This window comes from Chaetodon auriga, chromosome 18 (genome assembly GCF_051107435.1).
Source record: "Chaetodon auriga isolate fChaAug3 chromosome 18, fChaAug3.hap1, whole genome shotgun sequence".
Lineage (NCBI taxonomy): Eukaryota > Metazoa > Chordata > Actinopteri > Chaetodontiformes > Chaetodontidae > Chaetodon > Chaetodon auriga.
In genome coordinates, this window is record NC_135091.1 from 7474821 (window position 1) to 7490398 (window position 15578).

The following is a 15578-nucleotide window of genomic DNA, read 5'->3' on the forward strand; positions in this document are numbered from 1 at the left end:
AAGTAAACTTGATTTAGCCGTACAATACATCAGTCTATACACATTTGATGCCTTAGATGTTGGTAATGAGCTGATCTTTTTCTCCATATATATTCTCTGTGGGACTAAATGGGACTTACTGGCACCAGCTCCAATAGTAATGATATTTAAAAACACCATTACTTAATGTCAATGACAGCACTGCCGATAGACCGTCTCCGTTGATTTGTTTTGTCGGGAGAATTAATGAAAGCCTATACACACCCTCTACCATTTTTTGAGCTGCAGAAACACCACAGCCACAGCAAGAGGGAATTAAAATTTTTAGGTCATGGAAATGCTTTGCCATGGAATTTCACATCAGGCACTGAGCCGAGGGTGAAGCACCCTGAGCCTGCTAACGGCCAGACGAGCTGTAGCGGAAGGCCTGAGCAGGCTTGGCCATTTCTGCCATCCTGTCTGTGATCCCCCCTGGCGTTCCTGTGTGTGCATTCCTGACATCCATCCCTAGAATACTTCACACATGCACACAGCACAGCAAGCATCTGCCCCAGCCTCCCAAGCATCTGCTGTCCACTCAGGCCGGCAGACATGTCTCCAACATCATTATACACAGCACAACACAGCAGGCTTTGATGGCAGTAGCACAGTTACTTGTGGTGCAGGCCTGTAATTGAACTTTTAGTGTACTGTTGGTGTTCTCAAACTCGGGAGACCCTTCAAATTAAAGGCATATCTCAAAATAGAAAGTCTGGCCAGCTAATTAAAAAAAATAAGTTTCCATGAGAGGAATTTAAATGGATGAGATATAATTTTAGTTTGCTTGACCAAATGTTAGCCGGGAACAGGAAAAAAATGTGTAAGTGTTGCTATGTGTGCTCCAGAGATAAAATTAACTACATTAAAACAGCTCTGCACCTACTTTACATTTTTACATAAAAAATGTAAATTATGGCCATATTTACAACCATTATCTCATGTCACCTGGGACACTTGCTTGTCAAAGTGAGCACCCTTGTTTTAGTTGATTCAGTCTGAATGTTCACTGTGACCAGTGGTGAATGCACGTACACTGTGCACTTTTTATTTCTTTACATCATGCACTCAGTATATAAATAATCTAAAGAAACTGCTCAAACACAACTGTCCTGCGGTAACATCATACTCGTATAAAAGGTATAATGTGCAGCTTTTGTTGTCTGTGTTAATTCAACTTAATGGGCATTTTGGATGCTGCAGTTTGTGGTGCTGTCAAATTGTATTAATTTATACTGACAGATGTGTCTTATATTTCATCCACCCCATTTATGTCAGTGCTTAGAAAAACACCCCTCAGTGTTTAACAGCATGCAATTCAGCAGCAACATGACCTACAGCCTCTGAAATATCAGTTAAGTTGAATCAACACTTTTCAGTTTCAACAAAAACTGAACAGTTTCACCTTCATCAAGGTAGGATGTACTGCAGGGCTGCTGTATGAGGCTGTCTTAGCTTTAGCCAGGTGTACTTAATAAACATGCATGCACAAGCATATGGGAGCATTGCTGAAAGCAGAGCAGGTTTGCTCACTTGAGAGGCAGGTGGCCTGATAACTGCAGCTGTGGACAAACCATCTGATGATGCAGTCAAATCCAAACCTAGGTCCAAATGCAAAATATTAAATAAAAAAAAAGATATTCCCCCGATATTGGGAAACAGGAGAGGTACTCAGTCTGAGTAACAGAAGCATTATGGAGATCATTTCCTTCAATCCATGTCGGTCTTGTAGCTGCAGCAAAACCACAGCGACAGCCTCAAGGTCATGTATAGGTTTGTGGTGTGTTTGAATGCCCGTCTCTCTCTGTGAATCACAGAGTTTGTAGCTGCAGCTAAGACTAATTCTTTACTGATCTTTGTTTTGGCAAAAAAAAAAACTCATGATATTTAGCCATTGTCTTTGTGCTGTTAACAGTTTTACTACATACAGCAGCACATGTGCTCACATGACATATACAGAGTTCAGCTTGGCAATGCTAATGCATTTAGAATGGCTTTTGACCGTGCCTAGCTAAAAATCAATCCCATTCCTCCTCGTCCCGTCACTGCTAATGCTCTTAATGTTGTCAAGGCCATCATGTTTTTGCATCCATTTCACTCGTGCCATTAATGCTGCTCTGAGTGCTCCACAGTTTTACTGCGTCTAACTCCTGGTTTGTGTTAGCTTGTTTTCATTTGTTTGGTTGTTTGTGTGCTGACAAAACATCTATCTTATCAAGGGAATGAATTAGCACTTAGCCTCAATTACTTTGTTTCCTTGAGGCAACTAAAGAAACTGTTTGAGATAATTGCACTTGTTTTGAATGTAGTCACCTAGTTTAAGACCCGTTTTTAAAGCGCTGATGGTCTGAAACAACTGAAACTCCACTGAAGTCTCTAGTGACATAACCTTATCACCTGCGCCTATATGACAAATTAAACTGTGATGCTTGTATTATTTATTTCCTTAACATATGTCCTTCGTTCCTGCAGGGTAAAGCTCACCGAGACAAGCAGCTGGTCTACCTAAAAGATCACCTAGACAAATACTACCACAGCCGCGACAGGAAGTGGATAGTGCTGTTCCCTGAGGGCGGCTTCCTGCGCAAGCGACGGGAAACCAGCCAGTTGTTTGCCAAGAAGCATTCTCTCCCCCACCTGACCCACGTCACGTTGCCTCGTCTCGGGGCCACCCACGTTATCCTGAAAACCCTGTCAGCCCAGCAGGAGAATGGCAGCGTGGGCAGCGAGACTGGGACCCCCAACCAGACAGGTAACAAACACGCACACACACAGACACACACACACACACACACACACACACACACACAGACGCACACGCTATAGACTCATGCAGAAGTAATCCCTCTCAATCCACACATATCACCTACTGAAGTGTGGCCGTGTATTTATTTTCAGAGTTGCTGCCCTCTGCCTCTATTTTCTGATTTTCTTCTTATTTTGCTGTGGTTGGGATATTTCTGGGCTGCAACCTTTGGGCAGCTGGTTCGTAGCACCAAGCCAATAACAGCGTGCAGCCGAGGTCAGGACATTATAAAAAGGTAGCAACCAGGTGCCAGACTGTAAGCAGCATGCATCTAAGTGGAAGCTAGAAAATGGCGGATACGGCCCTGAAAACGTTTTGTTTACAGACAGTAACAACAATTCCTGCATCGCATACCTTTTAGTATGTTTTTTGTTTTTTTTGTTTTTTTGGCATTTTATGCCTTGATTGGAGAGCAAGAAGTAGATGCAGGCATTAAGTGAGGAGGGAGATGGGGACATGCAGTATATGTATTTAGTTTTGATTGCATTGTCTGCACTTTAACCCCCTTGGCCACCAGGGTGCCCCTCCTCTCTGACCTTCAGTCGTGTTTTCACAGGCTTTTAAAAGCTATGAAGCGAGCACACTTCAGAAGCCTCAGCTGCTACTCCTCTTGCTGTAAGGTGAAAATGTTTTCACATTAACATTAATCTGGAACAGGCTGGATATTTTTTCTGATTGACAGCCAGTAATTGAAACGTTAAATGGATTTTGAGTACATTGTATGAGGCCTTTTGATGAAGGTGGGATTGAATTTGAAGGTGTTCTTTGAAGTTTTCTGCATCTCAGAAAGTGGAATGCTGTTTCTGGGGAAGTCTGGCAGAAGTCATGATTTTTCCTCCTTCACTTTATAGTCGTTGTGAACTCTCAACTCCGCTGTGTACTGACGTAGATCAAATGTGGTCTTATGTTGACTAGAGAGTCAGGTGTGGAGCATGCTTCAGACATGAAGCATTAAATTATCACCTGTGTGTCCCATGGTCCTCTGGGAGTCCGGTTTTTAAATGAAAGGTGACTGGTGGTAAGGATTGCCAGGAGAGGAAAGAGGTGACATGCAAAGGTGCCAGAAATTGCATCAAGGTCCCTGAAACCCCAGTGGTTCTTGGCAGGAGAGTAATTTTTCTGTCTAGAGACCAGCCCTAAATACAGCCAGTGAGCAGGAAGATAACTCTGCAATTAACAACCTTTGAGAGGCAAATTTCTCTTTGGACACTTGGTTTTGTTTGCAGCAATTTAAAGGTGTTTTCCAAATGCCACAGAAGTTTAAGCATATGGTCTCAGTCTCTCTTTCTCTCTGTCTCTCTCCCCCTTCTTTTGCTGAATTTGAAAAACAGCAGTTAGCATGTTTTTCATGCTGTCATGCTCTGTGCCTTGCTTCAGGGGGAGGCTGATACCCCCTTAAATCTGCATGGCGGACTAATGCAAAAATACATGGTCATGGATTTACAAAGCAAAATTGTCCAGATAACTCAGCAAACCTGCTTCTTGGAACTGTTCCTGACAAAAAGCACAGCGTTAAAACGGCCATAAACCTACAGAAGCAGTGAGTCCCCCATGCCCGTGCACACTGCACACTTACCCAGTGGACTCTCCTGGCTTTGGTTCAAAATCCATTTTAAGGGTGTGCTGTGTTAATTGTAATTTAGAGAGACTTTGGGCCAGCATTATTGAGAATGTGGCTCAGGGACTTTAGCCCTCCCCAAGTTTGCTAACACAGCTCTGTGTCCTACAGCCTCAGCACTAACAGCAAGATGCTGTCAGTTTATCCCTCTACAGGACAGACTGTCAAACCAAAGGAGACATATTTCTTAATCGGCAGTCATAAAATTTAGATAAAGGGGAGCCCAGATTCATTTATGTGCTAACCGATGTGCTGTATGTGCACTTCTTTCTCTCGCTTTTTGCTAATTTAGCGCAAATCTTCACCATCTCATCAGAGTCAACTAACGCTGGTGACATCAGAGGTTTTGTTTATAACCTCAGGCAGGAAGGGGGGATTTTTAATTATGTTAGGGTTTTGGACATGTCCACCCCTCACGCGTAATAGCACATGATCTTTTTTCCCTGCTTTTGTTTACTAGTTTCAGTTCATATCCCAGTTCTCTCTTTATCGCCCTGTGTCCTCTCCTCTGTTCCAGCAGCTCAGGAGGAGGGGAAGCTGGTTGCTGCAGCAGGGCTTGTCCTTCCACTTGAATCTAGCTAATGGCATTAAAACCTAGGGCAAAGAGAAAACACACACACACAAAAGAGGGCTATGTCCCTCACTCCCATCCTGTGTGTGTGTGTGTGTGTGTGTGTGTGTGTGTGTGTGTGTGTGTGTGTGTGTGTGTGTGTGTGTGGCTGATCAAAGACACAGCTCTGTCTCCCTCTGACCCTCCCTGATGCTCTGCAGAGGTGCCCACAGCTTGCTGACTCACTCAGAGACAAATGGGCCACTTGGAGAAAATAGGATTTGATGTAAATGTGTGTGCCGCTGTGTATCAGCCATGCAATGTCAACCGGGCTAAAATACACTGCACAGCGCAGATACAAAGCACAAGGGTCATTGGTCGTCAGTGCAGTTGCTAGCCTGCAGATAAGGCTCAGTGTACTGCTAAGATTGATAAGGTTTACTGTATGTGTTATAAAACCATATTTGCAGTTGGCAGGTAAGCAAAGTTCACAGTTGTGAGTCATGTAGGCTGGGAGTGGAGCTCCATGTGACCCAAAGTTAAATGTGTTTGATAGCACCAACCAATCAGTGGTAGTTTTTACCCATGTTTTATTCAGTGGGAGGTACAAGTGTGCAAGCTTCAAGTGTTGTTATTGGTCTGCATAGTGGCCTGATTGAGAGCCAGATATCTGCTAGTGCATTTCCTTCCGCCTACTGTTTCCAGAAGTACAGGGCCTGTCTGATGTCATTTTAAATTACCGTGGCTGCTGTTATTACAGTATTGTTTGTCACAGCGTATAGGGCACCAGCGATACCTTGGCTCAGGGCCCCAGTCTTTGGCCGGCCACTCACAGGAGACGATGGCTGCCTTTCAGCACACTTGGACCAAGATCTGGATCCAATTACCCACACAGGGATAGCTGTGGTGTCAGCCAGCCCCATCAATACCAAGGATGACTATCACGTCACCGTAACTTTGGTATCAATGAGCCAGCAGCCTGTGCATCAGCTGCTTTTTCCCCCTTTGCTTTATCTTGTGTTTTCTGAAACCAGTATAACCAGCTAAGTAAACTGGGGTGTGCATTCTCAAAGTTCTTGTGTAATTCATAGTCTTCTGCCTTTAGTTTCCATGTAGGCGCTCAGCTATGCAGGGAGCTAAACACTTTCAACAAAGATTGAAGACAACAAATGAAAAGATAAAAGATATAAGAGGATGTTATAAAACAGAGTTAAGCCATGTTTGTGTTTGCAACACATTAGCCTCAGACAGCTAGCTGAGGTAGCAGGTACTAACTTGATCACAGAAAAACTAAATAAAGAAATGGCAAATCAGCAATCACAAATCTTGTATAATAGTTAAAAAAGCACAAATAAAGCATTTATTAGTCAGGTATATTTCCATCAAAACCAGTCTGCAAGCTCTGAATTATTTTGTGTTCGAATGGGGGTGAGTATTTGGATAAAATGCTTTGTCATGCTATATGTAATTTTGTGATGGGATACTGATATATATTCTGGAATAGCTGACAAATCAAGATGCAGAGTATGTTTATAATCCAATATTGTTATAAACTAGCCCTGTTCATTGACCTGCAACACAGCAGAATCTGCTACGGTAGATAAAGTTCTATTATTTCATGATTTATATCATATCAGAGGATTTTAAATGGCCAGCATTCAAAATGAATTGGATTTTTTGGTTACTATGGGTGCCATTGTTTGTTGAGAAGAAGGAACTGTGATTGACGAGGTGTGTTACATGTACCTGCATGAACATGGCATACCTAAAGCAAAGGAACTCTGTGTTTGTAAACCATAACTGTCTGGAATATCTCTGTCACACTCTTCTACCCCCCTTTTCTGTGTTTTTATGCATGCGAAAAGATGAAAATTAGCAACATTTCCCTGTTTTTACTGCCGTTGACACTGACAGAGTGTGGTGTGTAACGTGGTCGATCAGTCATAAAAATTTAACTCGGTCTTGTCACACATGCGTGGCATGTTTACCTCGCATAAAGAAGCCAGTGTGCTCAGAGAGGGAAGTGCTTTGCGGCACAGTAGCAGCAGCCTGGGCTGTGACATTAGTCAAGCAGTCAAATATGCTGCACTGCTTCACATCAAGCTCATTTTAGATGTGTCTGCGCTGACCGAGGCTGCTTGTGTTTTCTCCGTCACATTTGACAAGCTTGTTCAGCTTAAAGGAACAGCGTTTAGGTAATGCGCTTGTTTGCTGTGAAAGCCCACAGTCGGCTGTTAAGGTTGTTATCAGCTTCGCATCTGCATGTCCAGCACAAAGGCACGTCTGGGCCTGTCTGGAATAGCTAAGCTCCAGTGCTTGATGCAGGGGAAACGTATATCATCAGCCGAAAGTGAAGAAATATGGCTTTCAACATTGTTGTAGTGCTGAATCAACTCTTGTGTGTTTCTCAAGATTTACCACTCCCAACTGTGACACACATCAACATACTGTGGAAAGTCACTGCTTCCTATCTGTCAAAAGCCACAGCATACAAACTCAGTGTTTGAGTCAAACTCAGTCCTGCAGGTTTCGAGTGAATAGCAGGCAAAAAGTTAAATGTAGAGACGATGCATAATCCCTATCATGCACCTCCTTTAATTTCTTATATTTTAATCTTATTTGCGGTTACATGCAGGTGAGCACATAGCTGACCCTGCATAATGTACATGAATACTTGCGCACACGCACCCTCACAGCTGAGATGTTTTTATCAAGCGTTTCTCTCCCATCTGTCATCTTGCGCCTCCCTGTCTCACTGCTTTCTTCACCCTTTTTCCACTTCTTCTCCACCTGTCTTCTGTCTCACCCTGCCATTAATAGAGGGTGACAAATTTAAGACTTTCATTTGGTAAAATAACGTGATATTGAGGTGAATATATTTCTTTTACTGTGACTCATAAACATAACCGCTTGCCAAATTCTGTCAAGTTAGGACTTCAGCTGGTAAAACTGTGTTTTCCACCAGTCAGTTTGGCAGGTAACCAGCCTTCATTTGGCTGCACTGCTGTTATATAAAAATCTACAGAGACACTTAATAGTTAGAGAGCTGGACAAGCAGGGTTCAGCCTCTTTGATGGCATGCATCTGATCTATGGAAGTGTCATTGAATCTCTGCAAGCTGTGAGGCTGCTGAGCCTTATTGGTTGTCGACAAACAAAAAGGCTTTCAGTGTGAGGATGATTTATGTATACCAGACCTAAATTACAGGGTAGTTGAGCCTGTTCTTGCCTAGATCCCTGCCTTTCAAATGTGTCCTAACTCAGCCCCTGTATTTGTGCTTCTTCCATGACAGTTAATAAACGTAAAGGCCTGCAGTGGGTAATAGATGTGACCATAGCTTACCCCAAAGCAAGACCCATGGACATCCAGACCTGGATCTTTGGCTACAGGCCTCCTACAGTCACACATGTACACTACAGGTAAGAATAAAAAGAATACAAATCTCAGTCATTACATTCACATTTCCATTCACATTTCCATCCAAGGTACCTAGTTTTCAAAACTGTCATTTGTCATTCACGTGAGAGAGGAACAACAGAACCATTTTTGCTATGCAAATTTATGATGCAGCTGGCATGCAAAGAAACTGCATCGCATGAAAATGTAGCACATCACACCATGAAGTAAGTTACTGACATAAGGTTAGGAGTTTTGTGCTATTGATGCATTTTAAACTTTTTACTTAACTACTGGTACTTTCAGGTCATTAAGATCTATCCATATCTGGTATGTCTTCACAACAAACCAGATATATATATATATATGTCCTTCATAAGAGAACTCTATATCACTGGTCTGTGATAGAGTAACATGTCAGTCAGGTGTGGTACAAAAAGACTTTTACACTATTCATGTGACTCGCTATCGGGGGAGACCTTGAGGACTGCCCACCCACTGATAGAACAAGTTCACTGCAGACACAGCTGTCCACAGGGCCCCTTGAAAGAGTTACAAGGTGCGTTCACGTATCTCAGCCTTGTCTTTGTGTTCGGCACCCTGTCATTATGTTATCTGATGTATGCAACGTGTTTGCTTGCTTTTCCTCTGTGTTGATCGTCGCGTAAAATCACATAATGTGTAATGGAGTGTTAAGTTGCCAGCCTTGGCTTCAGATCTGACCTGGTATATACATAATGACATTTATAAGCATTTACAGAAACTCTGGCCCTGCTGAATCATTTAGTTGCTTAATTGACAGCAATTTGAAGATATCACCTCATACATTTGGAAATTATAATGACCATTTTCTTATTTTAAAATAATAAACAGATGAATCAATAATGAAAATAATTGTTAATTACAGCCTTACATTATTATATTTGTGTAGTTTTAAAGCAGTGTTTCTGCATAGTTGACAACCCTGATCTAGTGCTGCTTTACAAATGCTTGAATTTGACAATGACAGAACACAAAGACATTTCAGGTGGTGATGTCACAGTACAACCTCATCGGCTTTCAAAGGACATGTTGACTTCTAATGTGACAACTTGGAAAAACAAAAATGCGAGCTGTAATAAAAACTAAACACATTCATCTTCCTGTATTCTGTAGCTAAGTATATCGCTGCTCTTATGCAAAACAAATGCATTTGCCCCTCGCATTGTCCTGCTGTCAGCGCCCTCCGGGTTCCCCTCTAGTGCTAATCCATCCACTCAAGGATATGATGGTGGGCCAGGATTAGATTTTCTGTAGCCTCGGCTCAAGATAAATGTGACACTCTATGCATTGTCTTGGCAGGGAAGATCAGAAGGGACTCATCCAGGCTCATCAGGTAGAAGTCAGCTTGACCCTCAATGCTTTCTTTTGCCCCTGAACAACCTCCTGACGCAGCTCACATGTGTGTTCACCTATGGGTGCAGGGTGGGATAGGGCAAACCAAAAGGTGATTTATGAACCTCTGGCTCGCCGGCCCCTCTCCGGAGTCTTCTCTGCCCACTTGGAATAAAGCTAAGGACTCATTAAGTCTGTAATTAGACGAGCAGAGGATGCACTAGCCCCACTCCACCTCGGGGACTCTCTAATCAGCCATTGACACAATCAGCTTCCCTCGCTTGGTCAGCAGCTCTGCAGCCTGGGGACGGACAGGGAGGCACCCAACCAAGCTAAAGGCACAGCTGTTCCTGTTACAACTGTGCACACTCAGTTCCAGCCGTGCAGACGACACTGATCACACAGAAGTTAGTCTCATGCTGGTACAGGTGCAGAGTCAACAAGAGGATTAATCTGCCTGCTGATCAAGGGAACACTGTGGGGGAGTGAGCAATATGATGCACTTTGGTGATGCAGACGGGAGAGGTGGCTAGACAGGTGTGCCACCCGACCCCACCACAGTGTTTCTGCCGTGCCAGGTTAGGACAGTGTCTGTAGTGAGTGCAGAGTTTTTTTCACCGGCCAATCTTCTAGTACACAGCACAGCACAGGTTCAGGCATCACGAACAGTATGCAGTCACACAGGTCAGTCAGTGATCCTCACACAACACAAAGACAGACGAACCCTTCCCGACATCTTCATCCATGTCATCAACAGCATCAACGTGACAGTAACATCAAACAAACTTCTAATGATTCTTGGACATTGATTGTAATGTTGAGAGTCTTTAAGTTGTTTTGACAAATTCTGCGTCACCGCCTTTATCTGAAAGTTTGTCTTTCATTCAACAAAACTTGACAAACCTCAGACTGGGTCAGTCAAGGATTTTGAGGTCTCCGGGGAAGTCGGTGAATTTTACAAATGGGTCATTTCACCAAAATACGCTGCACATGCGCAAACTGAACCCAAAAATCTTGATGAAGAACCGATATGGGGTCACAACATCGGACATTTCCTAATTTGATAAAATAAAATGAGCTTTTAATAGCGTTTCCTTGGGAGACACAAATCAAATTTAAAAACCAACCTGATTACACTAATGGTGAATAACACTGCGACGTATTGAGGATAGAAGTGTAATTTTTGCAACCAGAATGTTGTAGAATGTTGCCAGACGTCAGTGGTAGTGTTGGTGGTGTGTTCGGGTCCAACGGTTGAATAGAAGACATGATGCGTCTGAGCATTCTTTGTAGTCGTGTTGGTGTTTTGAGGCCCTAAATCTGCCTGCTTCTATGCGAACTGTCCTTGATGATAGACCGCCGTGTGCCTCCTGTGTTATCTTTTTACGGAGCTGTATAGATTACTACTGCGCCTAAGCCTCCGCTTCAGAACAGGCAGCTGAGAATTGAGTAATATTCTAGATGAATCCACGCTGAGCGCTCTGCACGTTTTTTTGTGTGTGTTTTTTTTTTTTAATCCTTCCACCTCCCTCTTCCTCTCACTGCCTCCAGTCCTCACCCCTCAGCCTCACCCTCCCTCACTGTGTCTCCTACCCTCTCCCCATATAATCTCAGACTTCCAGATTGCAGCATCATAAGCCCTCTGTGAATGGCAGATGGGAGAGTTAGGTGGGCGTACAGAGGCCGAGCAAGGGCAGTAGTGGGTGTTAAATACGTTGAAATCCTTTTCTTTTAAATGCACCTTCTCCTCTTCTTTTTTTTTTTTTTTTTTTTTGCCGCTGTGTGCGTTTCTGAAAGCTGCTGTTTGAAAATATCTGAGAGGTGACGTGATTTATGGAGTCTGAGTCTGCCTGGTCATCACATGGATGCTTTCGAGCAGCACACCTGGCTTTCCGAGACAAAGTGCTCACACTGAATTGTTGAGTTTGCTGTAAGATATCTGAGGCAGATTTTCTTTATCTCCGAGCACTTTGTGGAAAGGTTGCAAAGTCTGTTAACGCTAGATGTAAATCAGAGACCGCATTTCCTACTTTTTTACCAAGGTCCATTCAACACCTCACCCAGGATCAATATCTCACACACGTGTTTTACCTGTGACTATAATGAGTGCCTTGGTGATTAGAGGTGGTGTCTTGGGATAATGAATGAGTAGAGGGTTTGTTTTTTTTTCCTTTCCCAAAGGCTTACGGCCATCACATGACATTTGTGATGATATAAACCCATTACAGGAGTCATCCCCCACCCATATTCACTTCATTCCATGGAGAATCCTCTGCTGGCGTCAGAGTTCAAAGCCCATCGGCAGAGGTGGAAGACTGGATATCTGCAGGCCTTTAAAAGCACTGAAATTAGTTTTCTCTAATAAAAGCTTTCGAAGACACCTTAAAAAGTCTTACATTTTATTTATAAAAGTCTTACAGGTCCAGTGTGTATGGGGGATCTGTTGGCACAAGTGTAATATAATATTCATAGTTATGCTTTCATTAGTGTATAATCACCTGAAGCTAATAACAGTTGTGTTTACATTACCTTAGAATGAGCTCCTTATATTTACAGAGAGCCACAAAGTCTGCCATGTTGCACCGCCATGTTTCTACAGTAGCCCAGAACAGACAAACCAAACTCTGGCTTTAGAGCGGGCCTTTCACGTTTTTCACAGCCATCATAGGGGTGGGTGAAGTCAGGGGTATGCAGTTGTTTGCAATCTGCAACCTCATTGCTAGATGCCACAAAATCCCACACATTGGTCCTTTAACTATTTTTGTCTTTCCTGCCATAGACAGGAATGTGACTTAGAGAGTGGGCACCTGTAAATTAAAAGTAGGATTTTCATTTATTTATGGCCAGAAGCTGTTTAAAAAAAAAAAAGAAAGAAATGATCTGCATATATTCACATTTCAAAAGGTCCTTGAACCAATCAAATCATGTACAATGAACGCTTCTGTCAGAAAAAATAACCTAATCCAAGCTTAAAATTGTGATATCCCTGAAGTTGACTGCACTGCGTTTATATGAGCAGAGAGGAGAGGACATGAGAGATCATTTGTAGAGGTCGGAAAAATATAAATAGTTCAAGATGTATGTGTGGAGCCCCGCCTTCTTTCTGCCTCCGTGCGACAGCTGTGGCTACAGGCGTTACGTTTTTGGGTTGTCAGCACGTCGCTCTGTTCTCGTGAAGGCGGCATCTTAGGAATTCCTCGAGGGAATTTCTTCAAACTTGGCACAAATGCTCACTTGGACTCAAAGATGAACTGATTAAGTTTTGGTGATTAAATGTCACTTTGACCTCAACTGACAACTTGACAGGTTGGCAGAGGCACACAATGGCGAGACAGTAATTGTAGTTACCAGTGTTTGTAACACCTGTGGGCACTTTTTTTTCTTTCTTTTACTTTTTTTTATTATTTTTGTCATCATAACTGTGTTATACTGCATAAAAGACATTTGTCACTTCGGCCTCCTTCCAGCCATGATTCTGCTGTTTCCATAGAGGCGCAGGACTTATGCTGTTTTTTGCTGTGAAAAATGAGCCCACAGTGAATAAAAATGTGACAAGAGCATAAAAATGCCCAGAAACTGCTTTGGGCTCTAAGAGTTAGTCGTTTCTGTGGAGTTTCAGTCAGCTCCATTCGACCTGCAGCAAAATGTGTCTCTGATGCTAGCTGCAGTCAGTAGGAAGCTCATCAACTCATTATAGCAAAAACTTACATGAATTTGATTAGTTAATCAGTCAATGAATTACTTGCAATTGGTTAATCGGTTCATTAATTTGTCGAAGTCGTGTAAATTGCCTTAATTGTGTCGCTCTGAATAGTAACGTACTGCTGGGAAGTTCAGAAAAATGTGATATTGTAATAATAAATAATTCTAGGCTATACTGCCCTGACTGGTTTTCCATCATACATTTAATACTGCTTTGGCTGGTATGATTGCGAAACAGGTTTTGAATGAAGTTTTATATATAACTTTGTGAACACTACAGAAACCCTGCAAGAATTTTGGCGTAAATGCAGTGGAGTAAAAAGTACAAAATAGCAGAAAACAGAAATACTAGTATAAGTACCTTGAAATGTAACCTGAGTACAGTAATTGAGTAAACGTTGTGAATATAAAACTTGTCACAGACTCTCGGGGGCTTGTATTAAAGATATTCAGATTCTGGCATGTCTGTTGTTGTTGTGTTGTAAAGGTTAAACTCAAACATGTTCCTCAGAAGCAGCAGGGTGAACTGACGTCTGTGTGACTGTAAAGATTCCATATCCACTGTGACTGTGGTTTCATGGGCCCTTACTTCTGACCTCTGCACTGATCAGAGGTCAGTGCTCCTGTGCTTAACCTCTTCACTGCTCCTCCCACACCCTCCGTCTCTCCCCTGTGTCCTCAAATCACAACAGCGGCGCTCTGCCAGAGGCATATGGCCATGGTGACCAGATGAAAGTGTGCTGCTGCCACGTAGACACACAGATCAAAGTAGGCATAAGGGGAACAAAAATATTTGCTGGACACTCGAGTTCAAATCCAAAACGGTCACTCTCACACTAGTTGTTTGGTTCAGATTTCATCATCAGCACTACATGGCCTCATGAAGGAAGTCATGCAACACTACCGCTACTACTGCCACTAACACTACTGTCATGAGCATTATTATATTGCATGTTAACCTCACAAATCATAAATGGTGACAGAGAGACAGGGACAACAAAGAGAATAAATGTGAGAGCAATGCTAACAGTTGTGAGGTCATTTTTAAAGAAGTCACAACGTAACACATCTCTATATTAATGTTTGACACATCATGATGCTTGTTAATGAGATAATACGACCACATGACTGCCAAAAAAAAAAAAAAAAAACAGGACAGAGATGGGATTTTCCCTGCAACAGTTGTTTACTTTAGGATTAGCTGTTTGTCTACTGGATTTGACACCCTTACAGTAAACACTGGGTTTTCCTCCCAAGACTTGGTTTACACTAATTCCATTTTAGCCACTGAGGGCATGAGTGAGCAGCTGATTAGCAGTCATACAACTGGATATCATATATATGTGTATCTGTGCATCTGTAATAATGTGACAGCCCTAAGAAGAAGAACCTGGTTTGCACTGTTGTGTTAGTTAATACGTTGTCAGTCTTTAGTATGCACAGCCTTTTTAAGCAGCAGTCATGGTTATTGTGAACAGAAAGCAGTCTTACGTATCAGTATGTTGCCAGTTTTCTCAACTTGTCTCCCTCCGGCCAAGCCCCTTTTTCACATCTGCTGGTGAAGACTCTGTCGTGTCCATTGTTCTGCACCATACCATTTCCTGGAACAGAGTCAGCCTTGAGCGAGAGAGGAGGCAGATTAAATACTAAATGGAGCAATTAAAGAGTGGACTCCTACCGTCCCTCAGCTCCTCTCTGATTGCAGATAAGCTCTTGGCATTCTGCATACAAGAGCCATATAAGAGTCATGTGCATTATGTGGTGGTATGTAGTAAAATTATACAAAGACATTTCCATCATTGTTCCCAGTGTGGCAACAATTTTACAAAACCTTACGTAGGCTTTGTCATACTTTACTTATTCTTTGTTTAATTGTTCCTTCAGCTGGTAAAACTGACCTTCACTCGACGGGAGGATTGAAGGAAAGAACACAAAGGCAGCAGTTTGGGATTTGGAGCTTTATTGCACATAGATGAGGACCCTTATCTTAACTAGAAATAGACAGGGAGCAGGACAGGAGACCTTTTTTTTTGGTCCCCAAGCCACACTGGCCGCTAATCTCAATATTCACCTTTTGCAACATTGCGCCCGAGAGCAGGCCTCCCAGGGCACCTCTT

At 42.7% G+C, this 15578-nt stretch overlaps 1 protein-coding gene across 2 annotated transcripts in view; it reads left to right on the forward strand.

Moving 5' to 3' along the window:
- lpgat1 (lysophosphatidylglycerol acyltransferase 1) overlaps positions 1 to 15578 on the forward strand; it is a 42826-nt gene that overhangs the window by 18299 nt on the left and 8949 nt on the right. For both annotated transcript variants that reach the window (XM_076755755.1, XM_076755756.1), the window contains 2 exons: positions 2488 to 2767; positions 8282 to 8408. In XM_076755755.1, coding sequence (XP_076611870.1) covers positions 2488 to 2767; positions 8282 to 8408 — 407 coding nt within the window. The remainder of the gene's footprint in view (positions 1 to 2487; positions 2768 to 8281; positions 8409 to 15578) is intronic.